The 24,491-nt window shown below is 41.5% G+C and overlaps 1 protein-coding gene across 2 annotated transcripts in view; it reads right to left on the bottom strand.

Annotated features, from left to right (window-relative positions):
- Positions 1–24,491, bottom strand: part of ARHGAP28 (Rho GTPase activating protein 28) — a 192,055-nt gene that overhangs the window by 12,962 nt on the left and 154,602 nt on the right. The window contains exons 19-20 of one of the 2 annotated variants that reach the window (XM_067699666.1): positions 2,720–2,754; positions 12–2,614 (exon numbers count right to left, since the gene is read on the bottom strand). In XM_067699666.1, coding sequence (XP_067555767.1) covers positions 2,603–2,614; positions 2,720–2,754 — 47 coding nt within the window. In that variant the 3' untranslated portion in view covers positions 12–2,602. Of the gene's footprint in view, positions 1–11; positions 2,615–2,719; positions 2,755–24,491 lie in introns of those variants that run through there. The other variant, XM_067699665.1, reaches the window with a different exon arrangement.

The raw sequence follows: 24,491 nt of genomic DNA, 5'->3' as shown, positions 1-24,491 counted from the left end.
GAGGGAGGGAGACGCAAGAGGGAAGAGATATGGGAACATATGTATATGTTTAACTGATTCACTTTGTTATAAAGCAGAAACTAACACACCATTGTAAAGCAATTATACCCCAATAAAGATGTTAAAAAAAAATGGCTACTATTCCATTTGCTTCAGAAAAATGATTGCACTTTGCAAATGATTACTTGAAGAGAGGTCTCTACCACTCTTAGAAATGACCTGCTTTTATAATATGGAAGGTGATAGGTTCAATTTCTATTTCTGTGAGAGATAATAATTTCATAAACAAGGAAGACAAATGTGGTCCTGGGCCCTGTCCTTCTGCGCCTTGCTCATGTTTCTGAACACTTGTGGCCATCTGCACCTCCTGGCTGATGCAATTCCTTCCCAGTAAACAACTGCATGAAGATATTAGGAAAGGTAGCAGCCAACTGCGGGAGTGCCGTCTGTTCTATAGCATCTGGCAATTTAAGGAATTCAGACAACTGCAGACTTAAGGCAGCTCACTTGACAGCTGGATTAGGAAAAGGGCATTTGCCATGTCAGCAGTGAAAATGCACAAGGGGCCTCCTCACTGTGCCGTGGGTGGCCTTTCTGTTCATGTTTCTATGGAAACCATCTACAGCGGGAGATGACGGCTCAGACATTCTAGACCTTGGTTCATCACACTGGGTGAGGAAAAGATCCAAACCAGGACAGACAGCAGGTTATAGAGTTGCCATGGGCTTTTGCCCCTCTCTCCCCCTCCCAACTTATTAATAAAGCTAAAACAGAGTTTGGGCCTTTTGTGGTTATAACTATTCCCAAGGCCTCTCTTAGAAGACCCCCTCAAGGGAGCACCCAGCTCTGTCCGCTTTGGCCTTTACAGAGCATGCGTAGAGCCACCCTTGGTTTGGCTGTCTCCCCGTGATGGTAAAGAACCTGGGCTGCAGCTAAGACACCTGGCTCTGACTCTCACTGCAGGGCCTTCTGCTGGTTCCTTAACCTCTCTCAGCAAGGCAGGATTCAGGTCTTTAGTGTAAGGTTGCCAGATAAACTACAGGACACCCAGTTAAATTTGAATTTCAGATAAACAATGAACATGTTTTTAACTATTCCATGATATCATATATTTTTTATTTGCTAAATCTGGCAATCCCACTCTACAGGCTCCAAGGGCCTAGAAAGATTGATACCCCTTCCCTCCCTACCAAATAATTCAAAAAAAAATTTAAATCTACGTCTTAAAAGACATGTAACATAATTTGCTGAAGATCATATTTTTCCCATGATGCTTTTATTGAAACATCAGATTATTTTCAAAACCTATTTTTGGTGGCCCAAGCATTTGCTTAGTTTGTTAATCCATCACTGTTTTTTAAAATTGTGGTAAAATATAGATAGCATAAAACCATTTTTACTGGGGCTTCCCTGGTGGTGCAGTAGTTAAGAATCCACCTGCCAATGCAGGGCACACGGGTTCAAGCCCTGGTCTGGGAAGATCCCACATGCCGCGGAGCAACTAAGCCCGTGCGCCACAACTACTGAGCCTGCGCTCTAGAGCCCGTGTGCCACAACTACTGAGCCCATGTGTCACAACTACTGAGCCCACACGCCTAGAGCCTGTGCTCCACAACAAAAGAAGGCACCGTAATGAGAAGCTCGTGCACCACAACCAAGAGTAACCCCCGCTTGCTGCAACTAGAGAAAGCCCGCAAGCAGCAACGAAGACCCAACACAGTCAAAAATAAATATATTTTTAAAACATTTTTACCACTATCTTAACCATTTTTAAGTTATTTAACCATTATTTTAACATTTTTAAGTGTATAGTTCTCTGGTTTTAGGTACTTTAACACTTATGCAACCATCACCACCATCCAGCTCCAAGACTCATTTCATCTTGCAAAACAAACTGTGTACCCATTAAACACTAATTCCCAGCTCCCCTCTCTCCCCAGCTCCTGGCAACCACCATTTTACTTTCTGTCTGTAGGAGTTTGACTACTCTAGTCACCGCATATAAGTGGAGTCATTCAGCATTTGTCTGTCTGTGACTGGCTTATTTCATTTGGCATAATGTCCTACAGGATCATCCATGATGTAGTATGTGTTAGTTTCCTTCCTTTTTAAGGCTGAGTAATATTCCATCATGTGTATATACCATATTTTGTTTATCCATTCATCAGTGTGCACTGGGGTTGCTTCCACCTTTTGGCTATTGTGAATAATGCTTTGAATATGGGTAAACAAATATTTCTTTGAGTTCCTACTTTTGATGTTTTTGGGTATATACCTAGAAGTGGAATTACTGGATCATACGGTAAGTCTAAGTCTATTTTTAATTTTTTGAGGAACAACCATACTTTTTTCCCATAGTATCCAGTGCTTTTTTTTTTTTTTTTTTTTTTGCGGTACACGCGCCTCTCACCGTTGTGGCCTCTCCCGTTGCGGAGCACAGGCTCCGGACGCACAGGCTCAGCAGCCATGGTTCACGGGCCCAGCCGCTCCACGGCACGTGGGATCTTCCTGGACCGGGGCACGAACCCGTGTCCCCTGCATCGGCAGGCGGACTCTCAACCACTGCGCCACCAGGGAAGCCCTCCAATGCTGTTTTTAAGCCTCAATCTTCTACCTGTAAGGTGTGGTTATGATACCAACCATGGAAAGGCATATATTTGGAAATATTACTAAAATTGACTCAAAAAGGAGAACATCTGGATAAGCCAATAACACTGACCTTAATCCTCAGTGAAATGTAATCCTCAGTCACACCTGCTGGCAAAAAAAAGTGCAAGGATCAGTTGGTTTAAAGACAAGCTTTATTAAACAGCAGCAACAAGAAAAAGAAAACTAACCAATGCATTTAACACAGCTGGTATAACCTTTATGAAGCCTGATTTATATAATACCTTATTGATTTTCCTATATTGTCTGTCTGTACGACCATCTCTAAAAGGATGCATCATAATTAGGGATGATGTACATGTGGCTGGATATGGAACAACCATATTCAACACAGGCTTATGAATTAAGTGCCAATTTAGTATCCAAACCAGAAATTGAGATGAAAATAGATAAAATGCTCTGTTAGAATTGATGGGCCAGAAGACACGTGTATTCTCACCTTAGAACACTATAAATCAAGGGCTAAGTTGTGGTACCATGAGAAAGACAGGTCTGGGAAGGTTTAAAGAGGCAGCTGTAACTAGGCTTTGCAGAATGCACAACAGTGGCTTTTGTGGGCCACAGACAATTTACAAAGTGCTTTCTTATGCATGGTGTTGTTTGGGTCTAGAGAGGAGGTGTGGAACCATGACACATGGGTCTAAGCTGCCCAGCTGAAAGAAAGGGGACTGTTAGGAATAATGGGGGGCAGGTGGGAGAACGGGTAGGTGGAGAGAGAACAGAGTGGATGGGGCCTAATCATGGAGAGCCCAAAAGTTAAGGAGGTAGGAAGGAGACTGGATGCAATGCCTTATGAAGTGTCAGGGTTTTCCATTAGGAGAGTGGTGTGATGAAATGGTGCATTTGAAATCATAAACTAGCTGGAGAGTGCAGCCTGAGTCAGCCAGTTGAGCAACACTAATTGAGTGGTGGCTGATACCAGGGCAGTGATAAAGGACAAGAGAGGTGTATAGGAATGTTAGAGGCTCCAGCAGTACATTAGCTTTAGGCAGTAAAAGATCGGGAGCCTGGACAATGAGAACGGTGGTTCCACAGACAGGAGGTAAATTGAGAAAAATTATGAACTTAAGCTTTGAATGTATTGAATTTGAGAGAATGGTGAGAACGTCTGAATGGAGGTGTCTCAGCCAGCTGGCTGGATCAAGGACTGGCCCAGGACTCTTCTCACTACTGCAAGCTTTGTCATTTATATATCAAACAGTATTTATCTTTCTCTGTATAATTTATTTCACTATGCATAATACCCTCCAATTCCACCCATATTGTTGCAAAAGAGCAAATTTCATTCTTTTTAAATTTTTAATGGCTGAATAGTATTCTACTGTACGTACATGTACCACATCTTCTTTATCCATTTGTCTGTTGATGGACACTTGTGTTGCTTCCATAACTTGGATACTGTAAATAATGCTACTACATTGCTATATTGCAGTGCTACAGTAGAATGCATGTATCTTTTCAAATTAGTATTTTTGTTTTTTAATGGTTCTTATTTATGCTCATTTTCCCCCTCAGATTGTATGTGCTCCTCAACAATCTGTTAATTGGTTCATAGCTCCTGGAAGGTCTATATTGTGTTGGATATTTCTTGGGCATTTCTCCCGGAGCTAAAATAATTAGGACCTATGGGAGATTATTAGTAGATAATTGTTGAGTTGAATATTAGTTTATCATTTTTTTCCAAAAATACCTCAGCAGTGTAGTTCTTCCTATAAATTTCAAAAGTTCTTTGCAAATGTAATTCCTCTGAGCCATCTAAAAAGCACAGAGCAAATAAGCAGAATAAGCCTCTTTTGCAAGATATTCCCAAAAGAAATTCTATAGGCTGAACAGTTTTCATAATATCAATATGTAGTGAAATTTTCAGCTTAATATTCTGAAGTGTCAAAACTATCACGATTTTTTCAAACTGTGACAAAGACATAGCTCATGTTCCTTTCAAACTCTCTCAGGGTCCAGCAATGGGACCCATCACAGTTGTCTGAAGCAAGGACTTGGGTGAAAACATAATGGAAATCATTTTTTTCTGAGTAACACAATTTAGAAATGATATTTTCTTCTCAGAGTATATGTAGTGGGTAATATTTAATTATAAACTATTAAAACACAAACTCCTATCTTGAATATTGTAAAGCTGTGGTGGTCTCTGTTTACATAATTAGAGGAATTTCATTGACATGAAAGAGTAAAGTTTATGGCAGTTTGTTTTAGTCAGAACCATTATAAACATCAAGCATTTCATCAACAATTTAATTTTTAGCATGTGTTCAAAGTCCAAATGTGACTGTCTGTTATGAATAAAAACACAGTAAAAAGCTTTAATAAAAATTGGAAAGCACTGAGTTGTGTCGCTATTAGGTGCTCAGAAGAGAACAATTAGGGAAAGAACATCAGTCAAGGGAGCAGATGGGAGCTTGTGAGGAACAGACACACCAGAGGTTACATGTGGTATGTAACCAAAATGGTGTGTAACCATTTGCAACCAGACTAGAAAGGTAAGCAGCATTTAGGTGTGGTTAGGAAATTAATGAGCCTGATTAATACTGTTTGATTTAAATGTAATTCTGGGACTTCCCTGGTGGCGCAGTGGTTAAGAAACCGCCAGCCAATGCAGGGGACACGGGTTCGAGCCCTGGTCCAGGAAGATCCCACATGCCGCAGAGCAACTAAGCCTGTGCACCACAACTACTGAGCCTGCACTCTAGAGCCTGCAAGCCACAACTACTGAGCCCACGAGCCACAACTACTGAAGCCCACGTGCCTAGAGCCCGTGCTCCACAACAAGAGAAGCCACTGCAATGAGAAGCCCGTGCACCACAACAAAGAGTAGCCCCTGCTCGCCGCAACTAGAGAAGAGTAGCCCCCGCTCACCGCAACTAGAGAAAGCCCGTGCGCAGCAATGAAGACCCAATGCAGCCCTAAATAAATAAACAAATTTATAAAAAATTTTAAAAATGTAATTCTGTACCTTTGAAGTTTGATTAAATTGATCATGGAGTTTAAGAAAAAAATACGAGTGAGAAAGGCAAAATGTGGAAAACCAGCTGGCAGGCTAAACTCACTAAGTCTGGCTGGAAAAAAATGTTCAAACTCAGAAGACTCTGTGAAAATCTTTCAATCTTCTAGGTGAGATCAGAAATGAACTGAAGAAAGCACTTCTTAATAGGCTAACCTAAAAGAGAACACTTTTTCCTCCTCTCGTTGTTATAATGGAATTGAGTAAAGTTGGGGAGAAAAAGGAGAGGAATCCTAAACTGATAAAGTGACTAGACAAATCAGTGAATTATTGGGGACTCATAGCAATTCCCGAAGTCAAGTGAAAGGTATGCATTTGTGTGTGTGTGTGTGTGTTAGTTGATATATAACCAACAGAAAGTGTGACAGAACTTATGGTCTGAACATAATCTAGTCGATTTCTTACTAAAACACAAAACATCAACAATTCTTCAGTGACGTATAATAGGACCCAGGGTCTACAATACATAACATTCACATTTGTTATGTCCAGGATACAACTCAAAATCTTTCAACATATTGATATATACAACCAGGAAAATAGGGCGAATTCTCAAGGGGAAAAAAATGCCAACCTCAAAATGGAACTATCAGACAAAAATCTTAAAGCAGTGATTATATCTATGCTACATAAAGGTCAGGGTAAACACATCTGAAATGAATGAAATGATACAAATTCTCAACAGAGAAATGGAAAATAGAAAAAGGAACCAACTGAAAATTACTGAACTGAAAAATACAATATCTGAAGTGAAAAAAATCACTGGATGGACTCAGTATCAGAATGTAGATGATAAAGGAAAGGGTCAGCAAACTTGAAAATAGAACAATGAAAATTATCCAACATAACAGAGAGATAAAAGATTGAAAAAAACCCCAGAGTGTCAGGTAGATAACTTCTACAGATCTAACATAGCATAACTGGAGTCCTATAGGCAGAAGAGAGAGTGTTTGGAACAAAAAAATTTTTTCATCAAGAATGGCAAAAAGTCCCCCAAATTTAGTGAAATACATAAATTTACAGATTCAAGACACTCAGCAAACTCCATACAGAAAAATTTCAAAGAAAACAATGCCTCAACAACAATAATCAAACTTCTAAAATCCAAAAATAATTAAAGAATTATTGAAATCAGCTAGAGAAAAAAAGTACACATTACATACCGAGGAACAATGATTCAAATATCTATGAATTTCTCAGGAGAAATCCCAAAGGCCAGAAGATAGCAGAACTACATCTTTAATGTACAAAAAGAAACGGGTTTATCAACCCAGAATTCTACATCCGGTGAAAATATAAAAGTATCTTTCAGAGACAAAAGCGAAATAAGGACATTCTCAGATGAAAGAAAACAAAGATAATTCATCAGGAGCAGTCCTGCTCTTGTATCCAGAATATATACAGAACTCTTATAACTCAACAGTAATACAAACAACCCAATTACAAAGGAGAAAAAGATACGGATACTTCACAAAAGAAGAAATATGAATGACCAAATGCAGAAGAAAAGATACTCATCATCATTAGTCATTAGGAAAATGTAAATTAAAACCACAAAAAGATTCGACTATATACCATCTAGAATGGCGAAGTGTTCACAAGGATGCTGAGCAACTGTAACTCTTGCACACTGCTGGTGGGAATGTACAATGGTTCAACCACCTTGGAAAACAGTTTGGTAATTTCTTTAAAAAGTGAAATATACACCCACCACATGTCCATTCTATTCTATTCTTGGTTTTTATCAAAGAGAAATAAAAACATATATCTACACAAAGACTTGTAGATACACATCCTTAGGAGATTTATTTGTAGTAGCTAAAAACTAGAAACATCCCAGATGTCCATCAATATAAGAATTGATAAAGTGTGGTATATTCACATACTGGAATATTACATAGAAATAACAAGGAATAAACAATTGATATATCAACAACATGGATGAATCTTAGAAATATCAGTATTATGCTGAATGAAAAAAGCCTTACACAAAAATACATATTGTATGAGATCACTTATATAAAAATCTAGAAAATGAGGTCAAGGAGAGAGGAATAGATTTACAAATTGGCATGAGGAGCCTTTTTGGGGTGATGGAACTGCTGACTATTTTGTTAGTGGTGATGGTTTCATGGGTCTATACATATATCGAAACCAGTCATTTTACATATCTGCTGTTTAACTGTACTTAATATACCTCAAGAGAGTTGTAAAAAAAAAATAATTTAAAAATGTTGACAACACAGCCTGGTGCACGAGGAGAGGGGATTAAGAACGCTGCTTAAAGGAGCTCCAGAGACGGGCACGAGCCACGGCTAAAACCGCGGACCCCAGAGACAGGCATGAGACGCTAAGGCTGCTGCTGCCGCCACCAAGAAGCCTGTGTGCGAGCACAGGTCACTATCCACACCTCCTTCAGGGGAGCCTGTGCAGCCTGCCACTGCCAGGGTGCCGGGATCCAGGGACAAGTCCCCCGAGAGAACGCACGGCGCGCCTCAGGCTGGTGCAACATCACGCCGGCCTCTGCCGCCACAGGCTCACCCTGCACTCCGTGCCCCTCCCTCCCCCGGCCTCAGTGAGCCAGAGCCCCCGAATCAGCGGCTCCTTTAACCCCGTCCGGTCTGAGCGAAAACACAGACGCCCTCCAGCGACCTACACGTAGAGGCAGGGCCAAATCCAAAGCTGAGCCCCTGGGAGCTGTGAGAACAAACAAGAGAAAGGGAAATCTCTCCCAGCAGCTTCAGAAGTAGCGGATTAAAGCTCCACAATCAACTTGATATACCCTGCAGCTGTGGAATACATGAATCGACAAGGACTCATCCCAAATTGAGGAGGTGGACTTTGGGAGCAAGATTTATGATTTTTTCCCCTTTTCCTCTTTTTATGAGTGTGTATGTGTATGCTTCTATGTGACATTTTGTCTGTATAGCTTTGCTTCCACCATTTGTCCTAGGGTTCTATCCATCCGTTTTTGTTTTGTTTTGTTTTAATTTTTTTCTTAATAATTACTTTTAATTTTAATAACTTTATTTTATTTTACTTTATCATCGTTCTTTCTTTCCTTCCTTCCCTCCTTTAGACAACGAATCATCCCAAATTCAGGAGGTGGACTTTGAGAGCAAGATTTATGATTTTTTCCCCTTTTCCTCTTTTTGTGAGTGTGTATGTTTCTGTGTGAGATTTTGTCTGTATATCTTTGCTTCCACCATTTGTCCTAGGGTTCTATCCGTCCGTTTTTTTGTTTTTGGTTTTTTTTCTCTTAATAATTTTTTAAATAACTTTATTATATTTTATGTTACTTTATTTTACTTTATCTTCTTTCTCTCTTTTTATCCTTCCTTCCTTCCTCCCTTCCTCCCTCCTTTCTTTCTTTCTTTTTCTTTCTTTCTACTTCTACTAATTCTTTCTTTCTACTTTTTCTCCCTTTTCTTCTGAGCCGTGTGGATGAAAGGCTCTTAGTGCTGCAGCCAGGAGTCAGTGCTGTGCCTCTGAGGTGGGAGAGCCAACTTCAGGACACTGGTCAACAAGAGACCTCCCAGCTCCACATAATAATAAATGGCGAAAATCTTCCAGAGATCTCCATCTCAACACCAGCACCCAGCTTCACTCAACGACCAGCAAGCTACAGTGCTGGACATCCTATGCCAAACAACTAGCAAGACAGGAACACAGCCCCACCCATTAGCAGAGAGACTGCCCAAAATCATAATAAGTCCACTGACACCCCAAAACACACCACCAGACATGGATCTGCCCACCAGAAAGACAAGATCCAGCCTCATCCACCAGAACACAGGCACCAGTCCCCTCCACCAGGAAGCCTACACAACCCACTGAACCAAGCTTAGCCACTGGAGACACACACCAAAAACAACAGGAACTATGAACCTGCAGCCTGCAAAAAGGAGACCCCAAACACAGTAAGATAAGCAAAATGAGAAGACAGAAAATCACAGAGCAGATGAAGGAGAAAGATAAAAACCCACCAGACCTAACAAATGAAGAGGAAATAGGCAGTCTACCTGAAAAATAATTCAGAATGGTAGTAAAGATGATCCAAAATCTTGGAAATAAAATAGACAAAATGCAAGAAACATTTAACAAGGACCTAGAAGAACTAAAGATGAAACAAACAACGATGAACAGCACAATAAATGAAATGAAAAATACTCTAGATGGGATAAATAGCAGAATAACTGAGGCAGAAGAACAGATAAGTGACCTGAAAGATAAAATAGTGGAAATAACTACTGCAGAGCAGAATAAAGAAAAAAGAATGAAAAGAACTGAGGACAGTCTCAGAGACCTCTGGGACAACATTAAACGCACCAACATTCGAATTATAGGGGTTCCAGAAGAAGAAGAGAAAAAGAAAGGGACTGAGAAAATATTTGAAGAGATTATACTTGAAAACTTCCCTAATATGGGACAGGAAATAGTTAATCAAGTCCAGGAAGCACAGAGAGTCCCATACAAGATAAATCCAAGGAGATACATGCCAAGACACATATTAATCAAACTGTCAAAAATTAAATACAAAGAAAGCATATTAAAAGCAGCAAGGGAAAAATAACACACAAGGGAATCCTCATAAGGTTAACAGCTGATCTCTCAGCAGAAACTCTGCAAGCCAGAAGGGACTGCCAGGACATATTTAAAGTGATGAAGGAGAAAAACCTGCAACCAAGATTACTCTACCCAGCAAGGATCTCATTCAGATTTGATGGAGAAATTAAAACCTTTACAGACAAGCAAAAGCTGAGAGAGTTCAGCACCACCAAACCAGCTCTACAACAACTGCTAAAGGAACTTCTCTAGGCAAGAAACACAAGAGAAGGAAAAGACCTACAATAACGAACCCAAAACAATTAAGAAGATGGGAATAGCAACATACATATCAATAATTACCTTAATATAAATGGACTAAATGCTCCCACCAAAAGACACAGATTAAATGAACATATACAAAAACAAGACCCATATATTTGCTGTCTACAAGAGACCCACTTCAGGCCTAGAGACACATACAGCCTGAAAGTAAGGGGATGGAAAAAGATATTCCATGCAATGGAAACCAAAAGAAAGCTGGAGTAGCAATTCTCGTATCAGACAAAATAGACTTTAAAATAAAGACTATTAGAAGAGACAAAGAAGGACACTACATAATGATAAAGGGATCGATCCAAGAAGAAGATATAACAATTGTAAATATTTATGCACCCAACATAGGAGCAACTCAATACATAAGGCAAATACTAACAGCCATAAAAGGGGAAATCGACAGTAACACATTCATAGTAGGGGACTTTAACACCCCACTTTCACCAATGGACAGATCATCCAAAACGAAAATCAATAAGGAAACACAAGGTTTAAATGATACATTAAACAAGATGGACTTAATTGATATTCATAGGACACTCCATCCAAAAACAACAGAATACACATTTTTCTCAAGTGCTCATGGAACACTCTCCAGGATAGATCATATCTTGGGTCACAAATCAAGCCTTGGTAAATTTAAGAAAATTGAAATTGTATCAAGTATCTTTTCCAACCACAACGCTATGAGACTAGATATCAATTACAGGAAAGGATCTGTAAAAAACACAACCACATGGAGTGTAACAATACACTACTTAATAACGAAGTGATCACTGAAGAAATCAAAGAGGAAATCAAAAAATACCCAGAAACACATGACAATGGAGACACAACGACCCAAAACCTATGGGATGCAGCTAAAGCAGTTCTAAGGGGGAAGTTTACAGCAATACAATCCTACCTTAAGTAACAGGAAACATCTCAAATAAAAAACCTAACCTTGCACCTAAAGCAATTAGAGAAAGAAGAACAAAAAAACCCCAAAGTTAGCAGAAGGAAAGAAATCATAAAAATCAGATCAGAAATAAATGGAAAAGAAATGAAGGAAACGATAGCAAAGATCAATAAAACTGAAAGCTGGTTCTTTGAGAAGATAAACAAAATTGATAAGCCATTGGCCAGACTCATCAAGAAAAGAAGAAGACTCAAATCAATAGATTTAGAAATGAAAAAGGAGAAGTAACAACAGACACTGCAGAAATACAAAAGATCATGAGAGATTACTACAAGCAACTATATGCCAATAAAATGGACAACCTGGAAGAAATGGACAAATTCTTAGAAATGCACAACCTGCCAAGACTGAATCAGGAAGAAATAGAATATATGAACAGACCAATCACAAGCACTGAAATTGAAACGGTGATTAAAAATCTTCCAACAAACAAAAGCCCAGGACCAGATGGCTTCACAGGCGAATTCTATCAAACATTTAGAGAAGAGCTAACACCTATCCTTCTCAAACTCTTCCAAAATATAGCAGAGGAAGGAACACTCCCAGACTCATTCTACAAGGCCACCATCACCCTGATACCAAAACCAGACAAGGATGTCACAAAGGAAGAAAACTACAGGCCAATATCACTGATGAACATAGATGCAAAAATCCTCAACAAAATACTAGCAAACAGAATCCAACAGCACATTAAATGAATCATACACTATGATCAAGTGGGGTTTATTCCAGGAACGCAAGGATTCTTCAATATACGCAAATCAATCAACGTGATACACCATATTAACAAATTGAAGGAGAAAAACCATATGATCATCTCAATAGATGCAGAGAAAGCTTTCGACAAAATTCAACACCCATTTATGATAAAAACCCTGCCGAAAGTAGGCATAGAGGGAACTTTCCTCAACATAATAAAGGCCATATATGACAAACCCAGAGCCAACATCATCCTCAATGGTGAAAAACTGAAAGCATTTCCACTAAGATCAGGAACAAGACAAGGTTGCCCACTCTCACCACTCGTATTCAACATAGTTTTGGAAGTTTTAGCCACAGCAATCAGAGAAGAAAGGGAAATAAAAGGAATCCAAATCGGAAAAGAAGTAAAGCTGTCACTGTTTGCAGATGACACGATACTATACATAGAGAATCCTAAAGATGCTACCAGGAAACTACTAGAGCTAATCAATGAATTTGGTAAAGTGGCAGGATACAAAATTAATGCACAGAAATCTCTGGCATTCCTATATAATAATGATGAAAAATCTGAAAGTGAAATCAAGAAAACACTCCCATTTACCATTGCAACAAAAAGAATAAAATATCTAGGAATAAACCTACCTAAGGAGACAAAAGACCTGTATGCAGAAAATTATAAGACACTGATGAAAGAAATTAAAGATGATACAAATAGATGGAGAGATATACCATGTTCTTGGATTGGAAGAATCAACATTGTGAAAATGACTCTACTACCCAAAGCAATCTACAGATTCAATGCAATCCCTATGAAACTACCAATGGCATTTTTCACAGAACTAGAACAAAAAATTTTGCAATTTGTATGGAAACACAAAAGACCCCAAATAGCCAAAGCAATCTTGAGAACGAAAGAAGGAACTGGAGGAATCAGGCTCCCTGACTTCAGACTATACTACAAAGCTACAGTTATCAAGACGGTATGGTACTGGCACAAAAACAGAAAGATAGATCAATGGAACAGGATAGAAAGCCCAGAGATAAACCCATGCACATATGGACACCTTATCTTTGATAAAGGTGGCAGTAATGTACAGTGGAGAAAGGACAGCCTCTTCAATAAGTGGTGCTGTGAAAACTGGACAGGTATATGTAAAAGTATGAGATTAGATCACTCCCTAACACCATACACAAAAATAAGCTCAAAATGTATTAAAGACCTAAATGTAAGGCCAGAAACTATCAAACTCTTAGAGGAAAACACAGGCAAAACACTCTATGACATAAATCACAGCAAGATCCTTTCCGACCCACCTCCTAGAGTAATGGAAATAAAAACAAAAAAAACAAATGGGACCTAATGAAACTTCAAAGCTTTTGCACAGCAAAGGAAACCATAAACAAGACCAAAAGACAACCCTCAGAATGGGAGAAAATATTTGCAAATGAAGCAACCGACAAAGGATTAATCTCCAAAATTTACAAGCAGCTATGCAGCTCAATAACAAAAAAACAAACAACCCAATCCAAAAATGGGCAGAAGACCTAAATAGACATTTCTCCAAATAAGATATTCAGACTGCCAACAAACACATGAAAGAATGCTAAACATCATTAATCATTAGAGAAATGCAAATCAAAACTACAATGAGATATCATCTCACACCAGTCAGAATGGCCATCATCAAAAAATCTAGAAACAATAAATGCTGGAGAGGGTGTGGAGAAAAGGGAACACTCTTGCACTGCTGGTGGGAATGTGAATTGCTTCAGCCACTATGGAGAACAGTATGGAGGTTCCTTAAAAAACTACAAATAGAACTACCATATGACCCAGCAATCCCACTACTGGGCATATACCCTGAGAAAACCAAAATTCAAAAAGAGTCATGTACCAAAATGTTCATTGGAGCTCTATTTACAATAGCCCGGAGATGGAAACAACCTAAGTGCCCATCATCGGATGAATGGATAAAGAAGATGTGGCATATATATAAAATGGAATATTACGCAGCCATAAAAAGAAACGAAATTGAGCTATTTGTAATGAGGTGGATAGACCTAGAGTCTGTCATACAGAGTGAAGTAAGTCAGAAAGAAAAAGACAAACACCGTATGCTAACACATATATATGGAATTTAAGAAAAAAAAATGTCATGAAGAACCTAGGGGTAAGGCAGGAATAAAGACGCAGACCTCCTAGAGAACGGACTTGAGGTTATGGGGAGGGGGAAGGGTGAGCTGTGACAGGGCGAGAGAGAGTCATGGGCATATACACACTAACAAACGTAGTAAGGTAGATAGCTAGTGGGAAGCAGCCACATGGTACAGGGATATTGGCTCGGTGCTTTGTGACAGCCTGGAGGGGTGGGATAGGGAGGATGGGAGGGAGGGAGATGCAAGAGGGAAGACATATGGGAACATATGTTTATGTATGACTGATTCACTTTGTTATAAAGCAGAAACTAACACACCATTGTAAAGCAATTATACCCCAATAAAGATGTTAAAAAAAAACAAAGACACTGCTGAAAGAAATTAAAGACGATACAAATAGATGGAGAGATATACCATGTTCTTGGATTGGAAGAATCAACATTGTGAAAATGACTCTACTACCCAAAGCAATCTACAGATTCAATGCAATCCCTATCAAACTACCAATGGCATTTTTCACAGAACTAGAACAAAAAATTTCACAATTTGTATGGAAACACAAAAAGACCCCTAATAGCCAAAGCAATCTTGAGAACAAAAAACGGAGCTGGAGGAATCAGGCTCCCTGACTTAAGACTATACTACAAAGCCACAGTAATCAGGACAGTATGGTACTGGCACAAAAACAGAAAGACAGATCAATGGAACAGGATAGAAAGCCCAGAGATAAACCCACGCACATATGGTCACCTTATCTTTGATAAAGGAGGCAGGAATGTAAAGTGGAGAAAGGACAGCCTCTTCAATAAGTGGTGCTGGGAAAACTGGACAGGTACATGTAAAAGTATGAGATTAGATCACTCCCTAACACCATACACAAAAATAAGCTCAAAATGGATTAAAGACCTTAATGTAAGGCCAGAAACTATCAAACTCTTAGAGGAAAACACAGGCAAAACACTCTATGACATAAATCACAGCAAGATCCTTTTTGACCCACCTCCTAGAGAAACGGAAATAAAAACAAAAATAAACAAATGGGACCTAGTGAAACTTCAAAGCTTTTGCACAGCAAAGGAAACCATAAACAAGACCAAAAGACAACCCTCAGAATGGGAGAAAATATTTGCAAATGAAGCAACTGATAAAGGATTAATCTCCAAAATTTATAAGCAGCTCATGCAGCTTAAAAACAAAAAAACAAACAACCCAATCAAAAAATAGGCAGAAGACCTAAATAGACATTTCTCCAAAGAAGATATACAGACTGCCAACAAACACATGAAAGAATGCTCAACATCACTAATCATTAGAGAAATGCAAGTCAAAACTACAATGAGATATCATCTCACACCAGTCAGAATGGCCATCATCAAAAAATCTAGAAACAATAAATGCTGGAGAGGGTGTGGAGAAAATGGAACCCTCCTGCACAGTTGGTGGGAATGTAAATTGATACAGCCACTATGGAGAATAGTATGGAGGTTCCTTAAAAAACTACAAATAGAACTACCATATGACCCAGCAATCCCACCACTGGGCATATACCCTGAGAAAACCATAATTCAAAAAGAGTCATGTACCAAAATGTTCACTTCAGCTCTATTTACAATAGCCCGCAGATGGAAACAACCTAAGTGCCCATCATCGGATGAATGGATAAAGATGGCACATATATACAATGGACTATTACTCATCCATAAAAAGAAACGAAATTGAGCTATTTGTAATGAGGTGGATAGACCTAGAGTCTGTCATACAGAGTGAAGTAAGTCAGAAAGAGAAAGACAAATACCATATGCTAACACATATATATGGAATTTAAGAAAAAAAATGTCATGAAGAACCTAGGGTTAAAACAGGAATAAAGACAGAGACCTACTAGAGAATGGACTTGAGGCTATGGGGAGGGGGAAGGGTAAGCTGTGACAAAGCGAGAGAGAGGCATGGACATATATACACTACCAAAGGTAAGGTAGATAGCTGGTGGGAAGCAGCCGCATAGCACAGGGAGATCAGCTTGGTGCTTTGCGACTGCCTGCAGGGGTGGGATAGGGAGGGTAGGAGGGAGGGAGACACAAGAGGGAAGAGATATGGGAACATATGTATAACTGATTCACTTTGTTATAAAGCAGAAACTAACACACCATTGTAAAGCAAAAAAAAATTAGTTAATTTAAAATAAAAACAAAACAAAAACAAAACAAAAAACAAACAAACAAAAAATGTTGACAACACAAATCCTCTCTCTTTAGTCCTATGGCTATTAACAGGCTCAATTTAAATTCCACAAGGGCATTTGAATGTGATACATCAAAGCATGCTTATAACACTGAACATTCTTGCAGGGAAGACACTGTTCCTGCAATCACTTTACATGACTGACCAGGGACCTGGGGGGTTTGCAGTTCTTCATTAAGTGAAATATTCAAGGTAATTGAAATCTCTGCTTATGTCAGTATTAACTACAAATTTCCATGTGTTTCAGATTTCTCCAATTAACTTACTGTCTATGAAATGATGAGAAATGAATTTTTAATTGATTGAGGATCTGGCTAGGCCTCAGGGTAGTCATTTTAAACCTGTACAAATAGCAGGTAAGAAAAGACAGAAGGCTTATATGATCTGACCCAAAACACTCTGGAAGGAAATTTTTAAAATTAAATACAATTCTCAGACCTGTCTAACACGCCCATGCAGAAAACAGGAGAATATGCCAGGGAATGAATATTGAGGGCTTGGGAAGGGGTGGGCTTAGAAGCGGGGGAGGTGAATATAAGGCTGGCTAAGAGAATATTTATTGCTATGCTATGCTTTCCCCACAAAAAATAAAACATGGTTCTTGATTTTTGTTATATATTTTTTTCTCTTACCAGTCTGATCTTAAATCATTGAGAACTCATTTCAGTCATTTCAGGTCATCGATCACTATCACTCTTAATATTATGTTTTTAATCATGTACAAAATAGTCTTTAAATACTAAAATTCCATTTTGCTTGACTTCACACTCTGCAGACATTCAGTGTGTGTTTTTCTCAGATAAAGTTAATAAATTTCACTTCCAATCCCCTAAATGTGGATGCTCCCCAAATTTCCAATATTGACTTTGTCTTTCTGTTTCTCCTGTCTTTAACTTTGACCTCATCTACATATAAGGTTTCAAACATATCCGAGGTGCAAAGTATTCCAAAAGATTCAAAAAATCAATATTCACAGTCCTGACTTGTCCTTCAAAATCCAGTTCCTGCTGCTACGAGGCATTTCCACTTGGATGTGTCACCCAGCACCTCAGACTCACCTTGTCCAAACATGCCTATTTCCTCCCCACCTCTAGCCCACACAATTAATTTCATCTCTGGATTTCCCTATTTTTATTGGTGCTACTATTCTTTCAATAGGTTATAAATTATCCCATTGTTAGAAATGTCAGGATAATGCTAATACTCATATCCAACGAGTCAGCCAGTGTTACTGCTTTTCCCTTCAAAATGTGTTTTGCATTCCCAACTTTATTTCCATTTGCTAGTTTTTGTCTTTTTCCACTCATTCAATAAATACATATACAGCAATAACTATATGAGAGGCACTATTCTTGGTCCTGGGGTACGAACAAAACAGACCAAGTCACGCCCTCCTGACTTCATCTATCCTACCACCTTGGTGTCAGTCTCTTCCAGCTTGAGGGGGCTGTCTACTCAATGCAGCCTGCTTGCACTGCTAAAGGGCTCCTTTGCTATATCACTATGCCCCCTCTTGCCTCTCAAGGGCTCTGTAAGATAAATTCCACTCTCTTAGAGTTCCATCCCCTACAGTCTATAGAGGACCATCCCAAACTCCTTACCTCCCGGGCCCTCTGTCCCAGCCAAAATTGGATCTTTGCTTTTGGCTCATTCCCACTTCATTACTCTTGCCTGTTATACTTCTCCATCTAAAATTTATTCTTCTCATCTCTCTACATGTGACATTCTTAAATTCCCCCTCTTATGTGAATTCTTCCCAGCCCACTTCAACCTTTCTTGCCCACTTCTGAATTATTTTATCACATATACCTGGCAATTAATCATGGTTTACCTTGGGGCATCTATTGCATTGCAAAGGACTCCTTATTAACTGCATTGTTATTTATCTTTAAATGTTTGTCTTTTCACCAATCTTAAGTAGTTAAGTTAAACAATAGTTGATGCAATATATCTGACTGCAAGAAATTGCATACCAGTTTGTCCTCCCGAACTCATAAAAGTTTGACCAAACCCAAGATCAGGAAGACAGAGTTGAGCCCTGACTCCTGTTCTCCTTGCTGGTGGACCTAGTAATAAAGCTCTTATTTCCTCAAGCCTGGTGCAATAGTATTGGCTTCCATTCACACTGGGCAGTAAGCCCTTGCTCAGTAACAAAGGATGTTTACATTTTGTTAGAAAGAAGTGAGGGGACTTCAATCAAAGGGGAAAATATCATTTGAGAGTCTATACAATAATAGCTTAGTTGACATTTGAAGAAAAATGTAAAATATTCAATTCTCCCACTCTTTAAGATATAAAAGCTAATAATAAAAACATTCTTAATTTCCTTATTAAGGCTTGTTTAGAAAGAGAAAAGATGGAGAAAGGAAGAAAATAAGATTTGTTGATTTCCAGGAATGGGGAAAAGATGACAGACACCAAGGGATAGGAAAGGCCATCTCTTCAAGCCCACCCCAATGATCATTCCTATTGTATGGCTACCATAAACACCATACTTTCTTCAACTATTCAAATTAGATATTTAGTAACGCTATCCGCATAAGTTCCTTTGTACTTGTCCACAAGTTCTCATGTTTTTGTTAGGAAAATACTGTCACCTGTTTTGCCTAGGCCTCAGTCTAATCCCTATTGCTTCCAGTCTCTCCCTGCTGCTGAATGCTTAGCCAAAAAGTGATCCTTCTTTTCCCTTTTCCCTTACCCCATTCACCCTGTGCCACACTAGTGCAAGCAAACTCCCCTCCTAACTTGCTCAGGTGATTTCCATCCCATACCCCTATCCCCATTTCCTCTAGGACAGCAGCGCTTTCCACCTGGCCACCTTCATCCTCCCAGCCTTGGGTTAAGACATTTACAGAAGTTAAATAATTTGCACTTACTTATACAACTGGTAGGTAGCAGAGTGAAACCTGAATAGAGGTGCTTATACCTGTATACCTCTCCCTATTCCCTCGCTCTTAATTACCATACTAAGTATGATTATAGTGATTAAGGGAGATTATAAAGTAATGAAATGGATTTTTCTGTATGGCTTGTGACAAATTTATAGGTACTGCATATATCATGTAAATGAGACCATCTATGCAATATTTATGCCTGATTAGAAAGACTTCTCATGGGTTGTCTTAGGTGAGCACTGGTCTGCATTCTGTAGAAATACTTCAAGTTTAATGTGCTTTTAGATACTATAGTCAAGAATGGCACATTTTATATCTAAAGATTCCAATCCACAAATGAATTGTTTTCTTGCCATTGAGCAGCAACTAGAAAATGTGCTTTGCATTACATTTACTGTAAGATGCAGATAAAACATTAGAGAGCTTAGCTCCTGCACAGATGATAAAAGGATTACTTGCAACTCTAAGTACCTTTAAGAAACCTTTCAGAAGACACCAAGTGTCTTTAAGAAGAAACCAAAGTTTTAAAGGGAGGATAGCAAAAAAGTGTGTTTTCATTCTTCCATATGGGTAATGTGAGCTGTAAACAACGCATAAGGTTGGAGAAGTGGGGCCTGGATCAATTACTGAAAAGGAAGAATAACAAAAATATTTCTTCAAGTTTCTAGAGTTTTAGGGTTCTAGAAAGAGTTCTAGAATTTTCAAAGTGCTCTTACGTATATGACCTCATGTTACCATACTGATGCCCGGCAGCAGGCAGAGTAAGTGTAAGGTTCTTCACCTTACAGAGGAGGAAGCTGAGGCTCAGTGTCAAAATCCTTTATGAAACTTTTCACACCTAATAAATAACAAGGAGGCACAAGTAATCCGAATGTTGTTTTAAAAACCTTTGGAAACAGCTACCTACTTCCTGAATGGCAGCACTGACCTGACAAACGAAGTTTTCCCTGGATGACTTAGACCAAAAGTAATCTATAGGGGAGGATTTTTAGGCCAAATTATTAATCAAGGTCATGCTGATGGAGTTTTGTTTATTACAGAAATGGATCTCAGGGATCAAATGTAGATAATGAACAACAGAAAAAAAGAAAGGAGCCACAAAATCTTATACTTCCAAGGTGTTAAAGACAACATTCCTTCCTCGATAAATATATATTGAGCAACTACCGCGCGCCAGCCGCCATGTTAGATGTTAGGAATCCAACGGTAAGCAAAACAGGTATTTGCTCCCATCCTCACAGAGTTTACAATCCAGTGTGTAGGGTGTAGGATGAATGAGATATATATCAAGTTTTTAAAAGAACAAAACTATATGATTACAAACCATGCTGGCACCCCGATCTGACTTCCACCTCCAGAACTAGGAGAAGTAAACTGATGTCGTTTATAAGCCAGCCGGGCTATGGCATTTTTGTCCTAGCAGCCTGAAGGGGCTTCGGAGGACTGATCTAACCTGGTCCTCTGGGGGGCCAGAGAAAGCTTCTCTGAGGACGTGATGGAGACGCTGAGGTCTGACGGCTGAGCATGAAGCACGGGTCTGCTGCTGCGGGGCAGGAGGTTAGAGTGGCACTGGAAGGCTGTTAGGCAGGAGGGACAGCTGGCGCAGAGGTGCTGAGATATGGGAGTGGAGGAGCACGTCCTAAGAAGTCTGAGCTTCTTAGAGGGCTGTCTCCACCCCCGCCTCCCTTTTTCCCTCTTTCCTCAATGCAGCGTCCACCCCAAGGTCCCCTGACACGGTCTGCACTGAGGTCACCAGCGAAGGCCAGGGTGACTCTAAAGGTCACCTCTCCGGGACCACTTCTCTGCTCAGCAGCCATGAGCGTCCACCCGGGGCAGCGCCGGTGACGCCCTACCGTGTCCCCCGGCGCATCGGCTAGACCACGCCGAACCTGAGCTCCCACCACCAGCACCGGACTCTTACCGGGCGCGGCCCCCGCTCACCCACGGAGCAGCGCCGCCTCGGCCCGGGTTTGGTTCCCTGACCCCGGGTCTCACCTGGAAGCCTCGCCGCCTCGAGCCCCGGCGGCCTCTCGGGTCCGCAGCTCCGGCCCAGCCCGGGTCCAGCGCGTGCACGCCTCCCGGTCACTGTCACGGGGCCGTGGGTGTCATTTACTCGCGGAAGGGACGGTGCAAACAACCGGGAGGAGAAAACGCGGGGGGACCGGCCGGAGGCCGCGCGGGGACCGGGCCGGAGTGGCCGGGGCCTGGGCCCCTCCGCGGCCGAGCCGCCCCCTCGGACGGGCCACTCCCGGCCTCGGGTCTCGGGAGTCCCAGGAGCCGCCGTTCTCCGTCGGAGGCCCGGCCCTCGCCCGCCTTGGACTCCTGATGGAATATTCGGCCCCGCCGGCTTGGGCAGTTTCATGGTTCTCTGGGGCCCTTTTCTCTCCTTAGACCGGGAAACCCGGGGCAAAGTTCTTCAGAGCTTCACCTTTCAGGTTAGCGTTGTGAGGCGCGCGCTACGCCCTGAAGTGCGGAAAGCGTCGTCTATCACGCCAGTCAGGCCCGCGGGCGCTAGACGTGGCGGGAAAGGATGTGCGCCCCGGAACTGAAGGCCGCGCGCAGCTACCACGTCAGAGGGTGTGGCCTGAGCTCCAAGCAGGGCTTGAGGGGAGTGAGGCCGACCTGGTAGTGGGCGTGGCGATGGGGTGGGATGGGCGGGGTTGGCCTTCTTCAGAGGGGCGGGGTCGGGGAAGCGGGAAGGTGCACAGAGGGATGGGACCAGCCTGGCGGTGGGCGTGGTGGTTGGCAGAGTGGGCGGAGTCGACCTGCAGCCGGGGCGGAGGGCGGAGTAGGGAAGTTGCTAGAGGGCCCAGAGGTGACTGCCCGGCCTTTTGTGACTTTGGTAGGACGGTTGGTGGTGTGGTCTCAGCCCCGGGGGCGGGGTCAGTCATACCCAGGCTGTCCAGCTCGGTAGAAAGCAGAAACCCGCGGCCACCCCACGCTGCAAAGAGCATCTGCTCCGAGAAGCAAGGACCCTGCGAGGCCTGAGAGGTGGGGAAAGAAGCTGGGAACGGTGCGTTGTCCTAGTCATGCTCAGTGATTGATTGCTCAAAAGCCAGAGGGTATTTGCAGAGAAGCTGGACATCGTGATTTCATGATCTCTTTTCGTAAATTAGAAAGCGGAGTAAAATTACTCTGTTTATCCACAGTGGACTTGGGGCTCTTAAGCCACTCAGGAGGGGAGGCGAGCGTGTGCCGTTAGTGAAGCAGCCCTGGAACGGGCCAGGCTCACCTGGGACAGTTGCTAGAGGCGTGATGGGCACCTTCTAACAGGAGAATTCTCTAAGGCTCAGGAATGCGGGGACAGGTTGCGAGCAGCAAAAGGAGGCCGTTTGTGATCTTCAGTTGAGGGCAAGTTGAAAATGGGGCCCCGGGGCTGCCGCCGCTCCTGGGGAAGCTCTCCCGATTAATGTGGATTTGGGGGTAGGCACGGTCTCCTCTAAACTCGAGGTGTCATCTACCTTTTTAATTCTCTTGCTTCAGACAGCAAGGCCAGCCCCAACAGATGGAAGCTACAGGGAGGCCAGTTTAAACTTGATTGAAGGTAAGGATGCAGCCACCAGAACAATGGTCATCCCCATTCCTAGCAACCATTTGCCAGGTAGGCAGAGCTTGACAGTGAAAAGAGCATGGCTTTGGCAATGAGACGTCTCCCTGCTTAAGGTTCTAAATTGATCATTTAATTCTCCAAGCCTGTATTTCCTCTTTCCTTAAGAAAAGAACATGCTACTGTTCCCCCCAACTGGGGGTCTTCCTTGTGTTTTTCAGTCAAAGAGGCTACAGCGCTTCCCTGGTGGCGCAGTGGTTGAGAGTCCGCCTGCCGATGTGGAGGACACGGGTTCGTGCCCTGGTCTGGGAGGATCCCACATGCCGCGGAGCGGCTGGGCCCGTGAGCCATGGCCCTGAGCCTGTGCATCCGGAGCCTGTGCTCCGCAACGGGAGAGGCCACAGCAGTGAGAGGCCTGCGTACCACAAAAAAAAAAAAAAAAAAGGCTACAAAGTGCAATCAGATGTGAACATTACATTGGAGTTTCGTACCTCCTCAGAGAATGGTGGAGTTTCGTACCTCCTCAGAGGTGTCCTCCTGGGCATCAGCAGCACCAAAGTGGATGCCATGGGATTAGAGATTGTAAATGGCAAGGTGGGTGCTGAATCTGGATGGGGTCCCCCCGCCTCACCCCAGTGTCAGAGCAGTTGAGAAACAGTAGAAACACCTATCACCAACTGCCAGGTATTCGCTGATGGAGTGGAGAGGTCTCCTCACTGTTACAGAGCTGATAATGCAATGCCTTTTCATGAGTCTGACAGTTCAGAGCCGGTGTCCTTCCCCTGCTCCCAGCCCAGACCCCAACTTGGCAGACGTGGAAGCAGAATCTCAAGTTACATGTCAAATGCATGTCAGGAACACACATCTGTTCTCAGAGGAGGAGGGTGGGACACTCAAGGCAGACATGTGTGACCGCAGCCCATGTTTGGTACTTGAAGTTCCTGAGTGCCCTGAAAGTCAGTCATTAAACCCATGAGATATCCAGACACCGAAATTACTTTTTTTTTTTTCTGAAATAGAAATTGCATCTCTCTTTTTGAGTTTCACAGATTGATCTGTAAGACCAGCCCTTCATCTGATAGCATCTGGGGCTTTCATTGTTATAGCTGCTCACAAAGCCTCTTATGAAAAATACTTTGCAAATGTTTCTCCCCTACAGCCTTTCCAGAAACTAGGGTACAATGACCTGTCTTTAGATTTTCCAGCCTCATGGCAGAGGCTCTGAACTCAGGCAAACCTAAGTTTTTTTCTTTTTTTTTTTTCCCCAAAGCTTACAAGCTTTTTCTTTTTTTAAAAAGAAAGGATATAAACTAATAACAGCAAAGGAAGTACTTTATATGGCTCTTCCCTTTCTGGAAACAAATAGTACATGAATGGAGCATTATAGCACCACACAGAGAGAATGTTCACGAAAGAGAAGGTACATCT

This window comes from Pseudorca crassidens, chromosome 12, assembly GCF_039906515.1.
Source record: "Pseudorca crassidens isolate mPseCra1 chromosome 12, mPseCra1.hap1, whole genome shotgun sequence".
NCBI lineage: Eukaryota > Metazoa > Chordata > Mammalia > Artiodactyla > Delphinidae > Pseudorca > Pseudorca crassidens.
Note: the sequence above shows the minus strand (reverse complement) of the source record. Positions and strands in the feature narration are given on the sequence as shown.